Consider the following 23386-nt stretch of genomic DNA (forward strand, 5'->3'; position numbering starts at 1 on the left):
TACAAAAGAAATGAAAACTCAAAATACCTTCGAATTATATATATCAAATATTCATATGAATGAGGTCTCGCCCACCTCATTGAATATTACACGACTAGTGTGAACTAGTCAGTTGTATTATTATTGATAAATACGAGAAAAATTCGTACCAGCACTGGGAATCGAATCCAGGACATCTCAGCTCTCCGTGCTGAGCGCTCTTACCAACTGAGCCATGCCGGGACACGATCCATGGCGCCGGCCGAACCCCTCACGTAGTGCTATTTTACGGCCTTACTACCTGCATTTGAGACGATCATGTCATATGTATGCAGGAGCGCATATTATCGTCTCAAATGCAGGTGGTAAGGCCGTAAAATAGCACTATGAGAGGGGTTCGGCCGGCGCCGTGGATCGTGTCCCGGCATGGCTCAGTTGGTAAGAGCGCTCAGTGCGCAGAGCTGAGAGGTCCTGGGTTCGATTCCCGGTGCCGGTACGAATTTTTCTCGTATTTATCAGTAATAATACAACTGACTACTTCACACTAGTCGTGTAATATTCAATGAGGTGGGTGAGACCTCATTCATATGAATATTTGATATATATAAACTGTTAGCAGTTTTCATCAAACTGATGTTGAATACGGCCACAAAGTCATTTAATATGCGCTCCTGCATACATATGACGTGTATCGTCTCAAATGTAGGTAGTAAGGCCGTAAAATAGCACTACGAGAGGGGTTCGGCCGGCGCCGTGGATCGTGTCCCGGCATGGCTCAGTTGGTAAGAGCGCTCAGCGCGCAGAGCTGAGAGGTCCTGGGTTCGATTCCCAGTGCCGGTACGAATTTTTCTCGTATTTATCAGTAACCTCCGAATTACCCCAAACAGCAAACTCCAATGGAGTTAGCACATGGAAGGCTCTATGCAATGAGTAATCAGACCATCACAACAAATCTACACATAAAGTCAGTCACAGCAATGTAAGTGATCATTGCAAACAGCACTAGTCACCACAACAACAAAGCTGGAAACTACACACAATAAAGCACTCTGACTTAATACAGCAGTGATTAAAGTAACTCTCATCAGAGAGCTTCAGCTATCAATTTAAAAAGTAAACCTACCGACTGCCATTCATCCAAATATCTTTTACAGCATCTTTCGTTCTATACATATTTGTTCAACTTCCTAATTAGGATTACTGAATATTGTTGAGAAAAAATATGTATCCAAATTAAAAGTATTAAAGCTTAGGAATGGAAAGTGTATTTTGTATTTCATTTTCTTGAAGAGAAAATACTTTCAGAATTAGGATTTTGGGTATTCCATGTCCTGAAATAGGCATACCCAGAAGTCTAATTTTGATCAAAGTCACTGTAAAAGCCTAAAAACTCGTAGAAAATTCTTTGAATGTATTTCACTGCACTCGGAAAATATAATTAAACTGGAGAGGTAAAATTATCTTCGAGAGGAATTTCTCCCAATATTAAACACTTAACAGAGGAAAATCTTTTGCATTATTTTGGTAATATGACTAGGTCAAAACTGAATAAAGTACAAACAAATGGAAATGAGGGAACAGTCTTACCTTGCACCATCCTGATGTGACTAGGAAGTAAGCATTTACATTCTCCTCTCCAAACTGTTCTGCGATATAAAGACCCAGGGAACCATAGTTATCGTAGATATTACGCTTCGTGAGGTCGCTCAGAATACTGTGGGCACGATTTACTTCTTTAAACTGCAACAGAAACAACAAATAATTCGTCTTGTCTTCATTATACATCTTGGTTACACAACTTTTAACACCATATCACTTTGGAAAAGTGTCTTTCACGGGTTAAATTTTATGTTACCTTGTTAACATGTTTCGGCCTGCTATTGGCCATCATCAGAACTGGTTGTTGCTGGTCTTGGCTCCTTTTGTTTTGTTTCCTGTGGGGGTGTTTTTGTGTAGTGTAAACAAGTATACAAACACACAAAAACACATCCAAATGAAAATCTCAACACCCAACTCGATTTCAGAACACACACACTCTTTGACTCCACATTACACTATACAAACACACCCCCACAGGAAACAAAACAAAAGGCGCCAAGATCAGCAACAACCAGTTCTGATGATGGCCAATAGCAGGCCGAAACATATTAACAAGGTAACATAAAATTTAACACGTGAAAGACACATAATACGTTTTCCAAAACAAATAATATTCCAATCCTTCCTGTTTACTATCGATATAAGGAGAATAAAAACTAATATTAGAAATCTCTGTAATATTACTTGAAACTGACACAACTATGAAAGAATTCTATGCTCGTAATTCTGCTCATTATATTAAACCAATGAGATGAGTTAATTTAAGAAACTGTAGCATATTAATTATAGAACTCAGCTTGGCTTCAAACTGCACCACGGAACAATTCCTGTAACACAGATTATAGTACTCATGACATAAAAATATATCTGTGTGTACGCTATTATTAATTAATAGAAGCAGTATGAGAAAAAAATATACTAGAGGCTACAGAACGATAATGAAGCAGTCTATCCCATCATGTCTGATAATGCAAGAGTTCTCAGCCAGAAGTCAAGCTGAATGCTCTGTATGATATAAGGATACGAGAAAAATTGTTTAATATTATGTAAGGCAAATGTTTTGCATTGTAATATGTATTATTGCATAGTTATTGAATTACTACACAGAATTAGAACTTACTTGTGGCTCATTCACATATAAACCTGTAAAAATATTCAGACATCTAGCAAAAGATTTCATTTTCAGTTGTGAAGAAATAAAAAGAAACTTACATATTCCAATAATGCATGCATATGAATGTTTATAAATTCAGAAGAAAGCAATGGTGCATTATTATTCAGAAGAGATATAGCTTCGATTTTTACAACTGATGCTTGCTGGTGATGAAATACAATAATAATAATAATAATAATAATAATAATAATAATAATAATAATAATAATAATAATAATAATTTATTTTATTTTATTGGATTACTTTATGACGCTGTATCAACAGCTAGGTTATTTAGCATCTGAATGAAATGAAGGTGATAATGCCGGTGAAATGAGTCCAGGGTCCAGCACCGAAAGTTACCCAGCACTTGCTCGTATTGGGTTGAGGGAAAACCCAGGAAAAAACCTCAACCGGATAACTTGCCCCAACCGGGATTCGAACCCGGGCCACCTGGTTTCGCAGCCAGACGCGCTGACCGTTACTCCACAGGTGTGGACGACAGTCAAGTAATTTGGTAGGATGACAAAATAGTGACTAAAATCAATGTTTTAAATGCTGGCTCTATCTGCATCTTCAGGCGAAGAGTATAAGGTTATGCTGCTTGAAGGGGTCTTATATAATGTTAATGACGTGGATTCAGTCATTTTTAATGACCTCAATGATCAGATATCGTTCTTGTTCTCACCCCATCTATTTGTTCAAATGGAATAGAAATGTTTTGAGATTCTTATATTTCCACCAAGGTAACAGGAAAATTTCCAAACGCTTTTGTATTCACTCCCAAAAAGAATTATGTCTTTGTTTCAAAAATGCTAAGCTCTGTGTGTGTCTGCATGTCTCTGTATGTCTGTGTCTCTGTGCATGTTTCCTTGTCTCTATGACTCTGTGTGTGTGTGTACAAAATAATATGTATACACACCAATTTTAACTGAGCATTTACATAATGCACACACAGAACACTTTGACAATGCGTTTCCCCCCCCCCCCCCATATCTTAGAATTATACGGATTAACAGCACTTTATGGTGAACATGAGTCATGAATAATACACTCACCTTTTCAGCTGCCTCAGGGTTGTTGGGATTCTTGTCAGGATGGTATTTAAGGGCCAATTTTCGGTACGTCTTTTTAACTTCATCTGCACTGGCAGTTTTGGGAAGATCAAGTATTTGGTATAGCGTATCTCCAGATGTACTGAAAATAAGAGTTAAATATTTTTAGCCTTTACAAAATTGTACACTGAGAAAATTACAAAAAAAATAAATAAATAAATAAATAAATAAATAAATAAATAAAAAACACATTCACGCACACGCACACACAAAATAATATGGGAAATGCCTGCTATTGTTCGGTTTAGAAAAGCTTTTGTCATCTAGTCTCCCTTCAAAAAGACTGAAAGTTGGAATTTATACAGCAGGTACATTACCAGTTGTTTTGTATGGTTGTGAAACTTGGACTCTACTTTGTGAGAGGAACAGAGGTTAAAGGTGTTCGAGAAAATGCGCTTAGGAAAATATTTAGTCACCTAACATAATTAGGAACATTAAATCCAGACATTTGAAATGGGCAGAGCATGTAGGAAGTATAGGCAAATCCAGAAGTACATATAAAATATTGAGAGGCCAGAGGGAAAAATACCTTCGGGGAGGCCGAGACGTAGATGGAAGAATAATAGTAAAATGGATTTGAGGGAGGTGAGATATGATGATAGGGACTGGATTAATCTTGCTCAGGATAGGGACCGATGGCGAGCTTAGGTGAGGGTGACAATGAACCTCTGGAATCTCTAAAAGCCATTTGCAAGTAAGTAAGGTCTCGTGAATGGTGGTTGAAGGAAAACTGTATAAAGAAATATTATTTAGTCTATAATATCAGGGAGAACTGAATTTTGAAATGTATAAAACATATGAAGAAATACATACTTCTTTTCATCACCATTTAATTATGAGATATTACCAAGCATTGATAGAGTAGGTGACAGCATTATGGTCTTTTTACAATAAAATTCAGGGATTTCGATATAATATTACCTGGCATTAGCCTTACAGTTGGGGAAAGCCTTGAAAGAAACCCAAGTAGGTTAACAGTTCAAGTATGATTGGAAATCAAACCTAAGAACAGCCATGGAGAAAGTCTTTCTTAATACTCCAAGACCATGCCTGTGGTTTCTGATTTTCTTTAACTGTACGTTAACTCAAATGACTATATTAATGTTAATGAATGTACAGTATGTGTATGCTGGCAAGTCAAACATTTCATCATGAAACACTCATAACTTGGTGAAAAAAAAATATTATTCAAAAATGACACTGGATATGGAAATTATAGGCCTACCTGTCTCTAAATGATGTTAACTACAAATTCCGATGTGAGGCGACTGAGACTCTTGGTCATGTGCTAAGATTATGTCCTAAAGGAGATTTGTTGCACAATGTACATCATCATAGTGTTCGCTCTTATATTGCCTCACATTTAAGGAAAAATAACAATCTTGAAGTACATGAAGAAGTACATAGTATATCTGAGGATGGCAGTAACAGACGAGCAGATATAATTGCTCTTAATAGACAGACGAAAAAGGCAGTAATATTGGATCCAACTGTACAGTTCGAAAAGGATGTATCTCAAGCCTTAGCAGTTGATCAAGAAAAACAAGTCATTTACCACCCATGTGTTCCTCACTTGAGTGAGAGATATAATGCAATTGATTACAATGGGAGGTGAGGGGTTTGCTTTCTGGTGTCTTCAGATTGGCGTATAAATATACTATTGACATTTTAAAGCAATAGGATATGACATCTCAAGATATTAAAAATATTTGTTTAAATATATTAAAGAAATCCATAGGTGTTTTACATAATCATTTATATAATGTTTAAATTTCTAACTTTCTAAACTTTCTTGATTACTACATATTATATTGATATATTTCTTATTTCTCTCTATTCCATATATGTATTTTTCTGAAATTGTTTTCCAAACCTATATAGTCATCTGTTATGGCAGGTGGATGTATTAATAAAATACAGATAAATATTTGCACATTTTATGACGTCAGTAGAATTTTCTCGGAACAAATTTGTTGAATTGTCGTGAAACAGATAATGTTTATTCTTTTCCAAAAGATAAGACATTTTATCACGGGTGTGGGTGTGTCACAAATCTCTTTAAGATAATGGATTTCTTCCTCAATCACTCTTCTCTACAGAATTATTTCAGACTATTTCAGACTACAGTACAGTACAGGGATATCAGACAGAGAGAATGTAAGGAATTCTATTACCAAAAATAATAGAAAAAGAAAGTTTCATGAAGGTGAAACATATCCTCTTATTTATGTTTTATGCATTTCGCAATAATTCAGTTCCTGTATCATGCTGCAAGTATTACCCTGTGTAGTTCGTCATATTAAACACTTATTCAAAAATATCTCTAAATGGAAACATTAAATTTCCAACCAAATAGGGAGAACTTTGGTTTCCTGGATTACGCACAAAAGCATTTGCCACAATCCTGTAATTTAGATATTCGACTTCATTTGTATAGTGCATAGTGTTTTTCACAAATTCATATAAAATAGCTCTGTATTTTGTAATCAGTTTTAATATATCATATAGGTACGAAAATTTGCACTTAAAAAATTGACATAATAAATATTTGCGATGGTCTATATACATCCTCGACAATCTGTTCTAATGGCTGGGACATAGTGAACAGTTAATCGAAAAAAACGGATAATCCATAGTATCAAATTTAATAGACTTCAATCTAGCTCGTGTCAGTTAAGATACTTTATGAATGCAGGTTACATTTTTCTACATTATATTACAACTAATTTTCTTTATACAGCCATTCTATTTTTATTAATTGTTTAGAAAAATTCGAACAAAGGTGTTTGAAGTAACATCTCATGATACTCCAAAAGGATGAAAGTGTTTACTTAAACTTAACAGAGAAATGAACAACAGTTTTGCAACCAGAGAAGTGATCATGGTAGCATGATTCATAAAATCGAATCAAACGATGGAACATTACTGTATACTGCTTAAAAATCGAGCTCTCTTTGGCAACAGATAATATACAGATCAGTTGAATGATGGATAATAGAAGTTGTACGATACTGAGACTGCTGGTTGGTTCTAAATATTTTTAAGTCCTTGCTTCAGCAGTTCACCCACACATGAAAAATGTGTTTACAAAGAATAGTAAATCATTTGATAATAAATTATTCTGCTTCACCCTGTTCTCTAATATCCTTCCCATACTGTGTTGTAGCCTTGGGAATTTTCGCAATGACAAGTATAAATAATTATGTATACAATTAATTCTAGTTAGCAAAAAGTCTTTTCACTGATACAAAGTAATCTGTCCATTTCTTCACATTATTCTGCACAACAAGGAATCAAGAAGAAAATCATGCGACGATTCTTGAACCAATCAAAGATCAATTACTTTTCTTAATTAAAAATTATTCAAAGGGTCAATTTCTTAGTAAATTTATGCCAGCAGGGACCAATGTTTTAGCTGGTTTATAAACTGCGGGTTGCATAAAACAAATAAGGGGCAGCTGGTTCAACCTTTGTATATACAGGGTGTAACAAAAAAGTGTGCAAAACTTTAGGTATAGATTCCTCGTATGTATGGAAGAAAATATGATTATATCAATGTTGTTTAGTCAAGTGTCCGAAGACATGTCTGAACCTCATAAGTGACACCAATAAGGCATTTCATGAGCCAAATAAGCCAGGAGATAATGGGGTAGGTTATAGGTACGAAAATGCTCGGTTTCTGATTAGGATTTGCAACTATGATCATAGTGCACTCCAGTACGTTTGTTTGCTAGAATTATTTTTATGCATCCTGTTTACATTTCCTTACATGAACTGTCCAAAATGTCCACCTCCTGCCGAAGTGCAGGCCGCATCTCATCATCATGTTGATATAACCATTTTTTCTTCTTTACATATGAGGAATCCATACCCAAGTTTTGCTCACATTTTTCGTTACATCCTTTATAAAACACGCACACAGTAACACATACACACACAAACTTGGAACATATATTGCTAGCATTTCTTTCTGACATTCGCTAAGATCTAATGGCTTGTTAAGGCCTCTTCATTAATTTTTTTTCTGATAACCACTATAAAACAAATATCATTAGTAATATTATTCTTTCTCCTCTTAATCTGTACTCATTTCAAGTAGCTACTCAGGTATGAAAACCAATTATGTCCCAGGTATGTAAACAGTGCTAGAGTCAGCAAGGCCATACTAGATTCAAATAAGACTGTGAAATAACTGTAGAACAAATGGGATTACCCAGACAAAATGTGCACCAATACAGTATTTGTCCACAACAAATTCCACTTCAAATCCCTCGGATGTGAAACCAGGTCTTTGGGAAAATGCATAGCCATTTTGCAAACACTACATCTAATTCTAACTTTGTTAACAGCTATAAATGTTAAGTCTAATAATTTGGTAATGTAGCGCACTGTTGGCCAAACAGAAACTGTAAAATGGGGTGAAAAGCCAGTGACGTAGTTCAGTAGACTAAGGTTATTGCGTGTCGATCTGGAATTGCATTGATGTCATTTTTTCAGGAGAGAAGAAAAACTGTTTATGTGTCAACAAAAGGAGGTAAATTAAAATACTAAAATTATTAATTACTGGAAGAACTTAATTTATCAGAATCAATTATATTTGAAATCACTTTTACACGAGACTATCCTGAAATTCAGAAAATATCATTGACATAATACGGTTTGACATGAACATAAAAAAGAAAAAAAAAAAATATTCCTCAATATTTGTAAAAATTCAACCAAAGTAATTGTGTAAGTAATAACCTAGATCATATATACTCCAGATAGGTCGGCCTTATAGGCTTTGAGGTTAACAACTTTTGTCAGGTTTACTATGCTGCCATCTAGTTGTTACATAAGGAATCACGTCATAATTCACATTGGAATTGCATTAGCGACTGTACTGCCATCTCATGTTCATTTACGGCAGACGGGTGGCGATCCTGGCGGTTGTTCTCCTCAAAGTGCTGCCGATTTTAACACAGCGATGACCTATCTGTTACATATATGAACTAGGGTAATAGGTAACACTCCTTCATTTACTCCTATGTAATATTGAATCACAATGGTAATGTTCATTAATGCTAATGATACTGATCAGCTTTCTGTTTTGTTGAGAAAATTCTTCCCTCGACTCTGTGTAGCCTATATCATGTGCGGGAATTGCACAACAACGGAACTGACCTTCCCTATGCTAGCATGGTGGTTCGAACAATGTTAAATCAGGATCCTTATCAGATTGAAACAAGAATACCCTATTGTACATTACAAGATTGCTGAAAACAGTTTTTAAAATTAAAATAAGTCTCCTAAACACCTATTAGGCCTAATTAAAAAATATAGTAAAAATATTATACCAAAGTTCACTTTGTTTCTGTAGTCATGTTTTCTTCTTCACTCTTTTCCTGCTTCCTCTGCTGTTCTCACCTATAGGCACTTCTCCCTCCATTTTCACGAATATCACATGCACAACTGGACTGCAGCGATACTGAACTGATTTCGACAATAAGTCAATACTGTAAATTGGTGCTAATTTTTCTCAGTGCAGGAAACTTGAAACGCAACCTTACAATGAAAAATATTAATTGCTTTTGGACAGAATACGGTTTGACGTGGACAAAGATGTGAACATAATACGGTTTGCCATGAACACCCAGTTTCATGCATTCTTTTGAATGGGATTTAACTTAATGCAGTTAGACCCAAACAGACTTCACATCATGATAGCGCATCTACATAAAGATTAATTTTTGGTCCTACAGAATAGATATGTTATAGTAACAATAACCAATGATAGAGTATGTTCAGAACTATACGAAATCATATAAAACTCAATTTCGTCCTTGGGTGGACTTAATACGGTTTGGAATAGATATCCTCATATGTGAACTGAATGAAGAAACGAACCCAGAATACTTCTCTATATGCTATTCCTTGATAACAACGAAACAGTCTCAGAAAAATGCGGAAGCACAAGAGAGACACTATCAACTGTCCAAGAGTAGACAATAATGACGTCAATGAATTGTGGCATGAATAATTACAGCAATGATCATTATGCTTGTCATGTTACAATTAGGCCTAACTTTAATTTAGATTGGCAACAGGCCATGATTGTTTGGCCAAACACCTGCATAGAATTGGAATATATCAGTCCCCTAACTGCCCATTGTGCAACTCAAACCAAGAAATGGATTCGGAACACCTCAAAATCTGTGCTTCACTGGCTGACCATGATAATATCTTTGAAAAATATTGGAGTGCAAGAGGTCAAATGACTTTATTGTCAAATGCCTGGCATTAGAAAACAACAACAAATTTAATTTCCTTTCATATTTTCAAACCTATACCATACTGATACTCATAATTATCTAGTTTACGTACAGCAATCCTAGTTCAAACTTCTTTTATAGCCAGGCTACTTACTACATTTTGTGGGGGTTCCTTTCCAGTGTGTTGCGGTGTGTAAAAAACTGTTATTTTCTGTGGACGGACATTTGATGTTTCCTATTAATTTCTCATGGGTGATAATGGTTGTAGTTCAGGTCTATTACCATACCATAAGCAATGTCGCAATATGATCCTAGCACACTGTTTTTTTGTCATGGTTATCTATCTTCTTGTGCATGTAGTCCTAACAAAATACATAGGTTGAATAAAAAGTAATGGCAACACTGCTGTCACGTGATGATGGTGCATTCGAGAGTTGCCAGCTGTGTGGACATGAACAAGGACTGTTAAATGAGTTAGTGCAGCCAGTGGCGACAGTACTCTGTCAATCTACTGCAGTGTGTAGAACGTTGACTTTCATAGGGATAGTGCGAGCGCCCTAAGACCACGTTTACAAAACTAGAGCAACGTTCCTGGATCAAAATTGAAGTGACACAATGTCGTAGTGCACAAGAATGTTTTTCAGGGACTGCATGAAGCACATGCTGATGCAGCGTTGCCATATCGCACAGTGGCACGATGTGTTAAAGCGTTCCGGGAAGGCAGGGATGCTGTTCAGGACAACCTCCATACAGGACGATCCCGCGTGGAGGACAACACAGTTCAACTCCTTGCTTCCTTGTTGGATGCTGATCGCCGATGGCCTGTGCGTGAGTTAGCAGCGGAAGTTTGAGTATGTCACAAAACTGTGCTCCACATTCTGCAAGACATTCTGGGTTACTGAGGTTTAACAATGGCACCACTATTCAGTCGCACAGGCCTTGTTGGACTGGTACCAAAGGAAAGATGACTACTTTCTTGGACGAATCGTCGCTATGGATGAAACCTGGGCTCACTCATATGAACCAACCAAACTTGAAACATCAATCAAATGAATGGAAGCATCCAGGTTCTTCTCGTCCGAAGAAAGTGCGCCCTACACAAAGTGCTGTGAAAGTGATGTTCATTGTGGCGTGTGACATTGATGGGGTAATACTGCACCATGCTGTACCTCCAAGGAAGACGGAAAACGCGGACTACTGGAACATCCACCGTACTTACCCGATATGATCCATGCGATTACAGTCTTTTCACCAAAGTGAAAGAACCACTGCGAAGGACCCGGTACAATACCAGAGATGAACTTATCTGTGCTTTAGGGTGGTCAATACAGAACATCAACAAAGATAGATGCGCTGATGGTGTATGACGCCTTCCAAACATTTGGCAAAAAGTAATAAATAAAGGGGGGGGGGCGACTATATAGAAGGTACGTAAATGTTGTACCCCTGTGAATAAAGCCATGTCAGAAATATCGAACTGTTGCCATTACTTTTTATCCAACCTTAGTATTTCATAGACCTTCGTCCATTCAATTTAAGGGGAACATCCATCATATTGTGGGAAGGAAACTAGTGTACATAAACTTGAGATTTACCTTACTTTTTAATTATTTTCTTCCTACAAAGACTATTACATGAGATTTTAATAACAATCTGAGGGAAAACTTGGAAATTGTTAAAATATCTCCTGCACATACCAGTACAGGGTGTACACACCTAACACCAGCACAAATTAGACATCTTAACAAAAATCTACAAAGATGACCATAACAAAAAATCGAAATTTGATCCCATCGATTAATCATTCCATGTATACATCCATCCAATCACTCATAATATTTAATAAGTTTGTACAATTTCTTCAACTAAGACTATTATTCTTACATAACCACATTTACAAAATTTTTTATTCTAGACTAAAATTCGTTCGGCATAATTCAGCACATTATCATCTGTGCTATGAATTATCAAATGCATATTCGAACTCTAAAATATGAATCATGAAATTATTATTAGCCTAATTTTGAAGGTCGTAATTTAATTGGCATATGTGAACAATAAGTAGAATAAAAAATTCAAAAAAATTTACAGAGTGCATTTCACAGCAACATAAACTACTGCTCATTCACTGATGCTTGCTAGTATGAAGGGGGTAGTATCTATTCAGACTGGAGTCAGTGAAGAGTATCAGCACACGGAAGTTAGAATAACTAGAGCATTGTTGCAACCTGTTAGTATTCTTCGCTTGGGGTTGAAACTAAGTTTTGTGTTGGAATTAGATAAAGTGTAAAGCAGTTATTATGTAGCATCCTTGGGAGTGTGTCTTTGGAAATATTGACAGTGATGATGAAAATGAACATTGTGTATGTTACCAGTTGAATGTGGTAAACCCATAGGGCGTGCTTCCGTACAGGGGCAGTGGCATTTCCTCTAAGGTTAGAGCCAGTTTAGGTGTATTAATCGAAAAAATGTCATATAAACATGAGTCCTATACTCAATATTTTCTAGTCCTTAATTTTCGATTAATACACACATACACCCAAACTGAGCTCTAACCTTAGGGGAAATGTCACTGCCCCTGCATGGAAGTGCACTCGAAAATAGTTGTATCTTGATTACACAAATTTTAACACTCTATCACTTCGGAATATGCAGTTTATTGCTTTCGAGCATTAAATATTATATTTATATTGTATAATATTTGACACCCGAAAGCAATAAACTGCATATTCCGAAAATAGTAAAAAGGTAAAGGTATCCCCGTCACATGCCATGAAGGCACTTGAGGGGCATGAGGTAGAGCCCCATGCTTTCCAAGACCTCGGCACTAGAATGAGTTGGTGTGGTTGGCACCACGCTCTGACCACCTTTTACCCCCAGGAAAGACCCAGTACTCAATTTTATAGAAGGCTGAGTGAACCTCAGGGCCGTTCTGAAAGTTTGGCAACGAGAAAAATCCCATCCGAAAATAGTTGCACTAGATATAAGCAATATTCCATACCAAGAAAACTGATTTGTGTAGAATCAATTAATTTAGTCATGACGTAATCTGAAGAAAAGTATATAGATTTTATGCATATAAATGATAGTGATAATGATAATGGTAATGATAATGATAATGATAATGATATCGATTATTGCGACGTTTCGTTCGGTGATCTCAAGATTGATTCCGCTCAGAAACTACAGCGTGTTCATAACGCGTGCGTCCGCTTCATTTGTAATGTTCGATATTATGATCATATCTCACCTTCTTTCGACAAGTTATCATGGCTTATGTTACATGAGAGGAGAAATCTGCACTCACTTTCTCTCTTATATCGAATTATGCACACTTCATCCCCCTATTATTTATTTGCTCGTTTTCATACTCTCTCGCTACCATAATATTAATACTCGATCACAACGCGATAACACGCTAGAAATTCCACTTCACACATCATCTCTGTATTCCTCATCTATCACCGTTGCTACCTCTCGTCACTGGAACTCTCTGCCGCCTGAAGTCAAGGGCTGCCGAACATTGAAATCTTTCAAATCCAAGTTAGAAAATTATCTCATGACGAGTTGCCAAACTAACTTACTATTATGACAAGTGTTGTATTGCATGTTTCCACGTATTCACATTTTTTTATGTTCTAGTGATATTTAACTTATTTTATATTTTTGTTTTCATATTTTCCGATAATGGTATATCTCTAATGTGATAAGTTGAGCTATATATAATCATAATTTTCCTTACTGTGTGTACTTAAAAATATTGTATTCATTGTATGCTTTGTACTGCACTATTTTATTACTACTATTAGTATTATTATTACTATTAGGCCTATTATTATTATTATTATTACTATTCTTATTTTTTATCATCATTATTATTATTATTATTATTATTATTCGTTCGTGAGCCGTCATGCTGTTCGGTTGTGTGTGCGTGTAGCTCCCGTAACTTGCAGCGTACAGCAGGTGCATCGAAGTTGTAATTTGGATATGGCGCCTAGTAAAGACGTCTGTCTTGTGTGTAACTTGCCTTTCTTTGGAAGACAAAAGTTTCTGAAGTGTGCAGGGCCTTGTGGTCTTCGTTATCATCTCGATTGCCTAAATATTGGTGAGGCCGAGTATGATATCTACATGCAGAGTGGCAGTTCTACTTTTAAGTGTAAAAAGTGTGTGAGTGCAATGAAATCAACACAGGGGGACAACACGCCAGTGCGTCCTACTGCTCCAGGTGAGAAGAAGGTGATCTCACCTACAAAAAAAGTCGTTTCACCTTCAAGGGATCTCAACCTACCGAGCCTGCCTTCAGTAGATTCACTTTCCGTCCAGGTTGAAACTGTTCGTTTAAATAGTGTGAACATTCTGGACACAGTGAGCGACATTTTGGAATATGTGAAGAGTCTCCAAAAGGAGATGAAAGAACTTAAGAACGAAAATGCGGCTCTGAAAATTCAGGTGGCAGAAATTTTTGTGAAAACTAATTCTAATGTACTCACTAAAAAGGGTAATGTCCCTTCTGAATCAATGCAATATGAATCTGTGCAAGCTAAGGGCCCTAGGAAGTCTTACGCTGAACTTGCAAATGAAAATTCTATCCTAAATGTTCAAATGGCAGAAATGTTATCAAAGGGGTGCTGCCCCCCTAAATCATCTCATAGTATTTCTTCTATGGGTCAGTCTAATGACCCCATTAAGAAATCATATAGCAAGGTAGTGTCTGTGAACAAAGCTGCTGACAACTTGCATACTTGCAATTCTGATGCGTCAGCAACAAGCAAATCTGTGTCAACAACTCCTCCTGCTAATGATAGACATAACAATATTGAACTAAATCAGGCCAATGCTTCAACTTCTGCCAACGTATCTGATGGTTTTCAATTAGTTACTCGCAAAAAATATAAAAAAAGAGAACCTAAAGTTGGAACATTGGCCATGAGTAGCATTGAAATGGCCCCTGAGAGAATTAAAACTAAATCTCTATTTGTTTCGAGATTTAGTTCCAAAGTCAACACAAACAGTATAGAGGACTCCCTGAAGAATCAACTTGAGCTAAGATCTCTTGTTGTAACTAAACTAAAAACCAAATATCAATCATATTCTTCCTTTCACATCACTGTTGATGTGAGGGATTTCGATTCCATTAACAAACCTGAAGTTTGGCCTGCTGGTTGCCTAATTGCACCATTTTATGGTAAATTAAAGCCTGAGCAGCACTTTGCGCATTCTGCTAATTCGAACTCTGTTGATTCTCAGGGAAATGCCTCTTAGTCTTAGTCTTGCTTGCTCTCCTTTTCAATGTTCAGTTCTATTAATCATCTCGAGATTTTCTACCAAAATGTTCGTGGACTTAACACTAAAGTTGATGAAATTTTTCAGAATATAGTGAGTAATAATGATCTCATTATCTGTCTCACTGAAACATGGTTATCTGAGTCAGTTATTAATTCTAATTTATTTCCAAATAACTATACTGTGTTTCGTGCAGATAGACTGTTTGAAGACACTAACAAAAAAAGAGGTGGTGGTGTCCTAACAGCGATTAGCAACCAGTTACCTTTTACAAAAAGACGTTTTGACTTAGAAATTATTAGTGAATGCGTTTGGGTTGAACTTAGAATGACTGATGGTTTTAATCTGTTATTAGGTAACCATTATTTCTCTCCTGATACAGATCACATTCACTTAAAATCTTATCTTAATTTTCTTGAAAAAAATCTCGACACTCATAATTTTAGAATAGTAATCCTTGGTGATTTTAATACTCCTGGTATGGACTGGTCAACTGGTTCCAATCTTAATGATACTGATTATTACTCTAAAATTAAGGCTAAGGATTTATATTCCTCGTCCTGCCTTCTTGGATTAATTCAAATTAACTCTACCGTTACGAGTAAAAAGCTTCTTGATTTGGTTTTTACTAATGATAAAAACAGTACAGTTAAACTTGCCGATCACTCTCTAGTTTTAGAGGATACTTATCACCCATCTATCTCTATTTATATTGAAGTAAAATTATCGTTACCGGAGCACTCTCTAATCAGTTCTTATTTAAATTATTCTCAAGGTGATTATCTGAATCTTTATTCTATTCTATACAATTATGATTGGACTAGCATATATCAGACTACTGATGTAAACACTGCTGCAAATTCCTTGTCTCAAATTATAAACAATGCTATATCAATTTGTGTCCCTGTCACCTTTGTTAAAAAATCGCACTATCCTAAATGGTTTTCAAACGATTTACGTCAGCTTATAAAGAAAAAAATAAAGCTCATAAAAATTACAAAAAATATAAAACTGATCATCATTATCAAATTTTTTCTAATTTTAGAAAACAAGTCAAAGCCATGATTAAATCTGATAAATTCAAATGGTTACAATCAATTGATGATAACCTAAAGCATGAACCAAATAAATTTTGGAAATATGTAGAAACTTTTCGAAAAACTAATAGTAATCCCACAGGACTAATAATAAATGGCGTTCACATCACAGATGAAAAAGAAATTGCAGATGCATTTGCTAGTCAATTTAAATCTGTTCAACAAAATTGTAACTCTAATTACATTACTTATGATTCTAATATTACTGACTGTTTGTCTCTGCCTAATATTACATTCGATGATGTAAATAAAGCTATTAAAAAGCTAAAGCCTAATAAATGTAAAGGTACTGATAGCATTCCTAATTTTATAATCAAGGGTTGCTCTAATATTTTCTTGCCTGTTTTAACTTTTTTATTCAATCTTAGATTAAAAACAGGAATTTACCCGTCACTTTGGAAGGAAGCATCCATTATTCCAGTTTTCAAAAATGGTAATAAAAACAGTGTTACTAATTATAGACCCATTTCTATCCTAAACAATTTTTCTAAAATTTTTGAAAAAATTATCCACAAACACATTTCATTTTATGTTAAAAATAAGATCAATTCGGCCCAACATGGATTTACACGAGGGAAATCTACTACTACTAATTTAGTTTCCTATCTTAATCTCATAATGCCTATAGTTGAAAATCAAGGTCAAATTGACTCAATTTATTTTGATTTTAGCAAAGCATTTGATGTTGTTCCTCACAAAATTTTATTAAATAAATTAAGTAATTTTGGTCTCTCCACTAACTACGTTAATTGGTTTGAAAATTATTTAACAGATAGACAGTCTTGTGTTCGACTAGGTAATTCTCTCTCGGTTCCATTTAATAGTTTATGCGGTGTTCCTCAAGGGTCTACATTGGGACCTCTCTTATTTTTATTATTTATAAATGATATAAGTAAAAGAATAAGTTCTAGCTGCCTTTTATTTGCGGATGATATCAAAATCTTTCGCAAAATTAATAGTTTGGTTGATTGTCAAATTCTTCAAAATGACATTAATTCAATTTCACAATGGTCTGTTGAAAATGGAATGAAAATTAATCAATCCAAAACTTTTGTTATTTCCTTTTCACGGAAAACTATCTCCCTAAAATTTAACTATTCTCTCAGTAATGTCGTAATTACTAGGAAATATTGTATTAGAGATCTTGGTGTCCTACTTGATTCAAAATTATATTTCCATGATCATGTGCAATATATTTATACCCATTCGTTAAGAATGCTTGGTCTAATTAGGTCTATAACTTATTCTTTTTCCACTCCTATGAGTTTATTAATTTTATACTATACGTTGGTTAGATCCAAGCTTGAATATGCATCTGTTGTATGGAACTCCATTACTTCCACTGACTCGGCTAAATTGGAGAATATTCAAAGAAAATTTATTTCCTTGTGTTCTTATAGATTTTTACCAAATTCCGATTATAACTATGAGATTAAATGCAAATATTTCAATTGCGGTAGTTTGTTCACCAGACGTCAGGATCTTGATTATTTATTTTTTTGTAAAGTCATTAAGGGTGATATTGATTGTGAATCTTTCATAAGCAATATCAGTCTTCGTATTCCAGCTAATGGTTTAAGATTTCATAAATTGTTTTATAATAAGAATCCTAAATCTCTCTCTCCGGTCTGCAGATGCATTAAATATGCTAATTTGCATGGATTCAACTTGGATCCATTTAATGTGTAGTATATCTGAGTTTTTTTCTCACTGATCTAATTTTAATAATTATTTGTCCAATTTTTTTTTCTCTTGCATTTGGTCAATTGATTAAGGTAGACTATTCCATTATTTCAATTATCTAATTGTACTAATTTATGATTTTATAATTTTTATTTGATCTATGATTGATGTAGAATATTATATTGTTTGTATTTCATCTCATTGCCATTTTCTAACATTCATTCTCATCATCATTTGTTGTTTTGTTCTGTTTTTGTACTCGTGCTAAACTTTAATTGGCCTTGTGCTGTTGTTTTGCATGTTAATATTCTAAATAAATAATATTCTAAATAAATAAATAAAAATTATTATGATCAATAATTGTCTTATTTTTTTATACTTTGTATGCCTCATTTATTTTGACCTGCTGTTCACATTTTATTATGCTTTTTTCTTTCTTTCTGTATGTTATATATGGGTCATTCCATAGTGACACACGTAACATTTTTTTAAGTACCTAACTATGACCTTCACAGGATGTTTCATTAAATACTTAGTAATTCATGAAAAAGACATTACTGTCTTTTAACATAAGTATTCCTAAATATAAAGAAAAATTCTTAATGAAAAGGAATAATTAATAATGCAAAAAATATTAAATATTGTATGGTGTGACACAGGAACATTTTCTTGCCACTAGATTTATTACCAAAATGGAAAATGTTCATATTATTGTGCCAAATGACAAATGAATTCAGTTGTTTTCCAAACAATTAAGACACTTGTGTAGTACACGTAACTGCTAAATCACGAACTTTAAAAAAAAAAAAACTAACAGTGTCATTAAGAAACAAAATATTGCAAATGTGTTGTGACACACGAACATTTCTGTCATGTTGGTTACTAATTGTTTTAAATGCACTATAAATACATCACTTCTTGTGGAAGACTATGCCTACAGTTCTTATTATACAAAACAACACTAGATTACACTAAAATACACTTTTAAGTTTAAAATATCCAAGGTTGTTTACAACCATATGTGGTGATATTTCCTGTGTAATGTCATGTGACGAATATACCAATATGTCAACCATTTGTAGTACTTCCCTTCCTTGGACATCACAGACACTTTAAATTCTTCGCCACCACAAGATTTTGTAACTTCATATGTAGCCTATATTTGACGTCTTTTTTTTTTTTACTTGGTCATTTAACGACACTGTATCAACCACTAGGTTATTTAGTGTCAATGGGATTGGTGATAGCAAAATGGTATTTGGCGAGATGAGGCCGAGAATTCGCCATAGATTACCTGACATTCGCCTTATGGTTGGAGAAAACCTCGGAAAAAACCCAACCAAGTAATCAGCCCAACTCAAATTCTTGAAAATACTATCAAAAAATGTTCAAAATGTATTAATATTTATATCAATAGAAAAACTAATATAGATTTAAAATGGCCTAACTTTTAGAATTGCTAAATGATACCTAGGGTAAATTAATTAATGTTATTAAATAAAACGATTTTAAATTAATATCAGAAATTTAGTACCATTTACCTAATGTGCAAATAATTACACCAATTTATTTATACACAGGCCTAGTATGGTGGCTATCTACTTACGATATAAATGTACTGCATAAGCTTGTTTTTAATATGAAATAAATTAACATAAACCAATTTTTTAAGTTTTTAATTCATGGAATTAAAAAAATAATAAATATTTTATACGAACTTTAGGCATAAATTGTCTTATGCTAATTTTAGGCCTACACACTATATTTTTACAACAGTTGTTGTTTAGTCTGTCCAAAGACAGGTGTGAACCTCACAAGTGATACCAAGAAGGCACCACTCATGAGGAAACTAGGCCAGGAGATAATGGGATAGCGTGGCCAGTTCCTTTCCCCCCTTACAACAGTTATGGAACACATATTTTCAAGAGTGTTTAACTTACAGTTTATGTACTTTGAAAAAAAAACGCACAGGTGCGTGTGGACGCACACACAATTATCTTAATCAACAATAAGTATTTGAAATTCCACTACTAATTATGTTTAGACGTAAAGACTTCCAATAACAACAAAACTTGTAACTGGATTTTAGGATAAACTTTAGTGACACACGAACATAACATTTTTGTTCGTGTGTCACAGTCATTGTGTTACGTGTGTCACGTGTTTTTCTTGCAGAATACGTACATAAATCAAAATGTTGTCCATATAAGAAGTTGATTGTTATGTGATGTTTCCCACTTTTACATTTATGAAACATGAAAAAATTAAATGGTTTTGAAGAAATATAAACAAACGTCCATTTGAGCGTGACACACGAACTCTCAACCTTCCCTTGTAATAATTGCAATCAAGCACGAAATAATCATTGTATTACGGTTTCTATGCATTGTAATTATTAACAAAGGTCCGCACTTCATTATTAATTGCATTTAACATACAGAAGTAATGATTTATTTGCCTTAAATGTGCATTCAAATATGTGATTTTAGTAGATAATTTCGTGCTCTTAAACCACAGACTTCTTGGAGCTTTTTCTCCCACATACGTGTTGTTACACAATGAGTGTTATCAGATTCAAAAGATTCGGATCATAACGAAAAAAATGACATATGACAAGCAGAGATTCGTGAGATTTTTATTTTTCGTGAAAATGTCGCATTTTCGTGGAATGACCCATATTATGTCTGATTTCTTCTTACTTGTTTGTTTACATTTTATTATTATTATCTTACTCAGTTTTGTGTGTAAAATTGTAGTGTACTTTGTAAATTTGTAGTGTTTTTGTAACGCAGTTTTTACTCCTGTTTGAGTGTTAGAGAAGGCCGTATGGCCTTAACTCTGCCAGGTTAAATAAATCATTATTATTATTATTATTATTATTATTATTTAAAGACGCTTGCAACTGTAGAGGTTATATCACCATCGCCAGATGTGCCGGAATTTTGTCCCGCAGGAGTTCTTTTACATGCCAGTTAATCTACTGACATGAGCCTGTCACATTTAAGCACACTTACATGCCATCGACCTGGCCTGGGATCGGACCCGCAAACTTGGGCATAGAAGGCCAGCGCTATACCAACTCGCCAACCAGGTCGACATTATGCATATAAGAGCCCCAACTATAGACAAAATTCAAAGCACTCTTCACAGCAGAACAATTTGTTAGCGAATATGAGTTCCATTTTTAGGCCTACAGAACTGAGCCCACACCAAGTGTGGTACTCTGTCACAGCTATGATTTTTGCAAGTGGCCTGTGGCATTATCCTCCTCCCTCCTTAAAATATATTTATATTCATTTTGAATGATTTTAGCTCATTGTTTATGAGTTTACCGCCCCAAAAATGGTAACACACGTCGTTCTTTTTCACCATTACTATCAATATTTCGAGACACATATTCCCAAGGACCCTACATGATAACAATTGGTTTACACTTTAATCTCAACACAAAACTTAGGCTGTGTCTCAAAGCTCAAGTCCATACTACACACTAGTGACTAGCAACTAGGTGGCTTGTAAACTACACACTAGGGAGCTTTGGAAATGTATGCTTGAAACATGGCCTTCTTCATAGATTATTTTTCTAAAAACCATGACATCACGGTGCAACACTGAATTAAGAAGGCAGTGTCCTAATGCAGTTTCATTGTGAATTATGAGGAAAAGATGAGGGCTTAATATATTACAATAATGTTTAAAACATGTCAGCAATCAAGCAAGCATTTTCGTTTACTAGCTACTACGGACTTGATTGCTATGCACTATGTAGCTTTGGATCATAACTTATGACGTAACATCCGGCTATTTAGTCAACAATCTAGTTCACTTCAGCTGAAAATGTAGCTTTGAGACACGGCCTTAGTTTCTACTTGTAATAATTGACAAATATTAACTGCCTCGTCTACAAGTAACGTGTTGCAACCTCAGTATCTCACTTGAATCTTTCTGTTGTATGCTAATATGCTTCACTGGACAGATGCTTCCCACTGGCTGAAACATTCGTGAACGCACAGTTGAATTATAGGTTTACCATTGAATGTTTAAGAATACAGTATTCCATAGCAAATATACGAATATCTTGCATTTTTTTAACATGACAGTAAGTCCATTTTTTAACTAACGTCATTTTATGAGTTTTCATGATTCTATATTTTCCCATCTACAATTTCTTAATCCATTCTACCACTCCACGGATAGCGCATCTGGCCGCGAAACCAGATGGCCTGGGTTCGATTCCCAGTTGGGGCAAGTTACCTGGTTGAGGTTTTTTCTGGGGTTTTCCCTCAACCCAAAAGAAGCAAATGCTGAGTAATTATTGGTGCTGGACTCTGGACTCATTTCACCGGCATTATCACCTTCATCTCATTCAGACGCTAAATAATCTAAGATGTTGATAAAGCATCGTAAAATAACCTACTAAAAAAATTCTACCACTTCATTAGTAATGTGGCAATATTTCTATGCATCAGAAACTCAGTTTAACCACGATCTGTCCAAACCAATTAAATTACCAAGTCTAAAAGCTCAACTTCTCTCAACAGTGTAACAAACATTGCATTGACAACATAGGTACCTGGTATTCCAGTCATAATATGTAAAATATATATAAACTTTGTAATTCGGTAGAAAATGTTGATCAATATGGCGGACATCATTGAGGATCAATGACAGGTTTGGTTTGTTCGGACTTTTAGGCCATGTCTCAAAGCTACATTTTCATCTGAAGTGAACTAGATTGTTGACTAAATAGCCGGATGTGACATCAGAAGTTACGATCCAAAGCTACGTAGTGAACAGCAATCAAGTCCGTAGTAGCTAGTAAACGAAAATGCTTCTTTGATTGTTGACTTGTATACTAAACAAAAATGGATACCTCATTAACAATTGGGGGTTATGAAACCTGATGATGCTTTGGAAATAAAATGTGAGTCCAATGTAGAATAACACGTTAACTTGGAAAATGGACATTGTTGGTATTTGTATTACATTTTTTTAATATTGTAATATTTCAGGCTCTTACCTTTTTCACATTTATTTCGATTGCTGACAGCCAAACGTAATTTTCATAAATACCTTTTGAACATCTTTTACAATTCTACATCTTTCTACGTTTCTTTTCTAGCGTCTCAGGAAATTACCATTCAGTTCATAAACCTGAGAATTAAGTTTCATGAACTGTTTACTGGAAAACTGTTTATAAACAAAGAATTCGAATTTCCAAAA

At 34.9% G+C, this 23386-nt stretch overlaps 1 protein-coding gene and 1 non-coding gene across 6 annotated transcripts in view; one reads left to right on the top strand and one right to left on the bottom strand.

Moving 5' to 3' along the window:
• Window positions 1–23386, bottom strand: part of LOC138707757 (dnaJ homolog subfamily C member 5-like) — a 114856-nt gene that overhangs the window by 88522 nt on the left and 2948 nt on the right. For all 5 annotated transcript variants that reach the window (XR_011334356.1, XR_011334354.1, XR_011334355.1 and 2 more), the window contains exons 2-3: window positions 3790–3928; window positions 1567–1719 (exon numbers count right to left, since the gene is read on the bottom strand). Coding sequence is in view for 2 of the 5 variants with exons in the window: in XM_069837621.1 (XP_069693722.1) it covers window positions 1567–1719; window positions 3790–3928 (292 nt within the window). In the remaining 3 variants the exon portion in view is untranslated. The remainder of the gene's footprint in view (window positions 1–1566; window positions 1720–3789; window positions 3929–23386) is intronic.
• On the top strand, window positions 744–819 carry TRNAC-GCA (transfer RNA cysteine (anticodon GCA)). Its single transcript has one exon. It is a non-coding gene; the product is annotated as a tRNA-Cys (tRNA).

This window comes from Periplaneta americana, chromosome 10 (assembly GCF_040183065.1).
Source record: "Periplaneta americana isolate PAMFEO1 chromosome 10, P.americana_PAMFEO1_priV1, whole genome shotgun sequence".
Lineage (NCBI taxonomy): Eukaryota > Metazoa > Arthropoda > Insecta > Blattodea > Blattidae > Periplaneta > Periplaneta americana.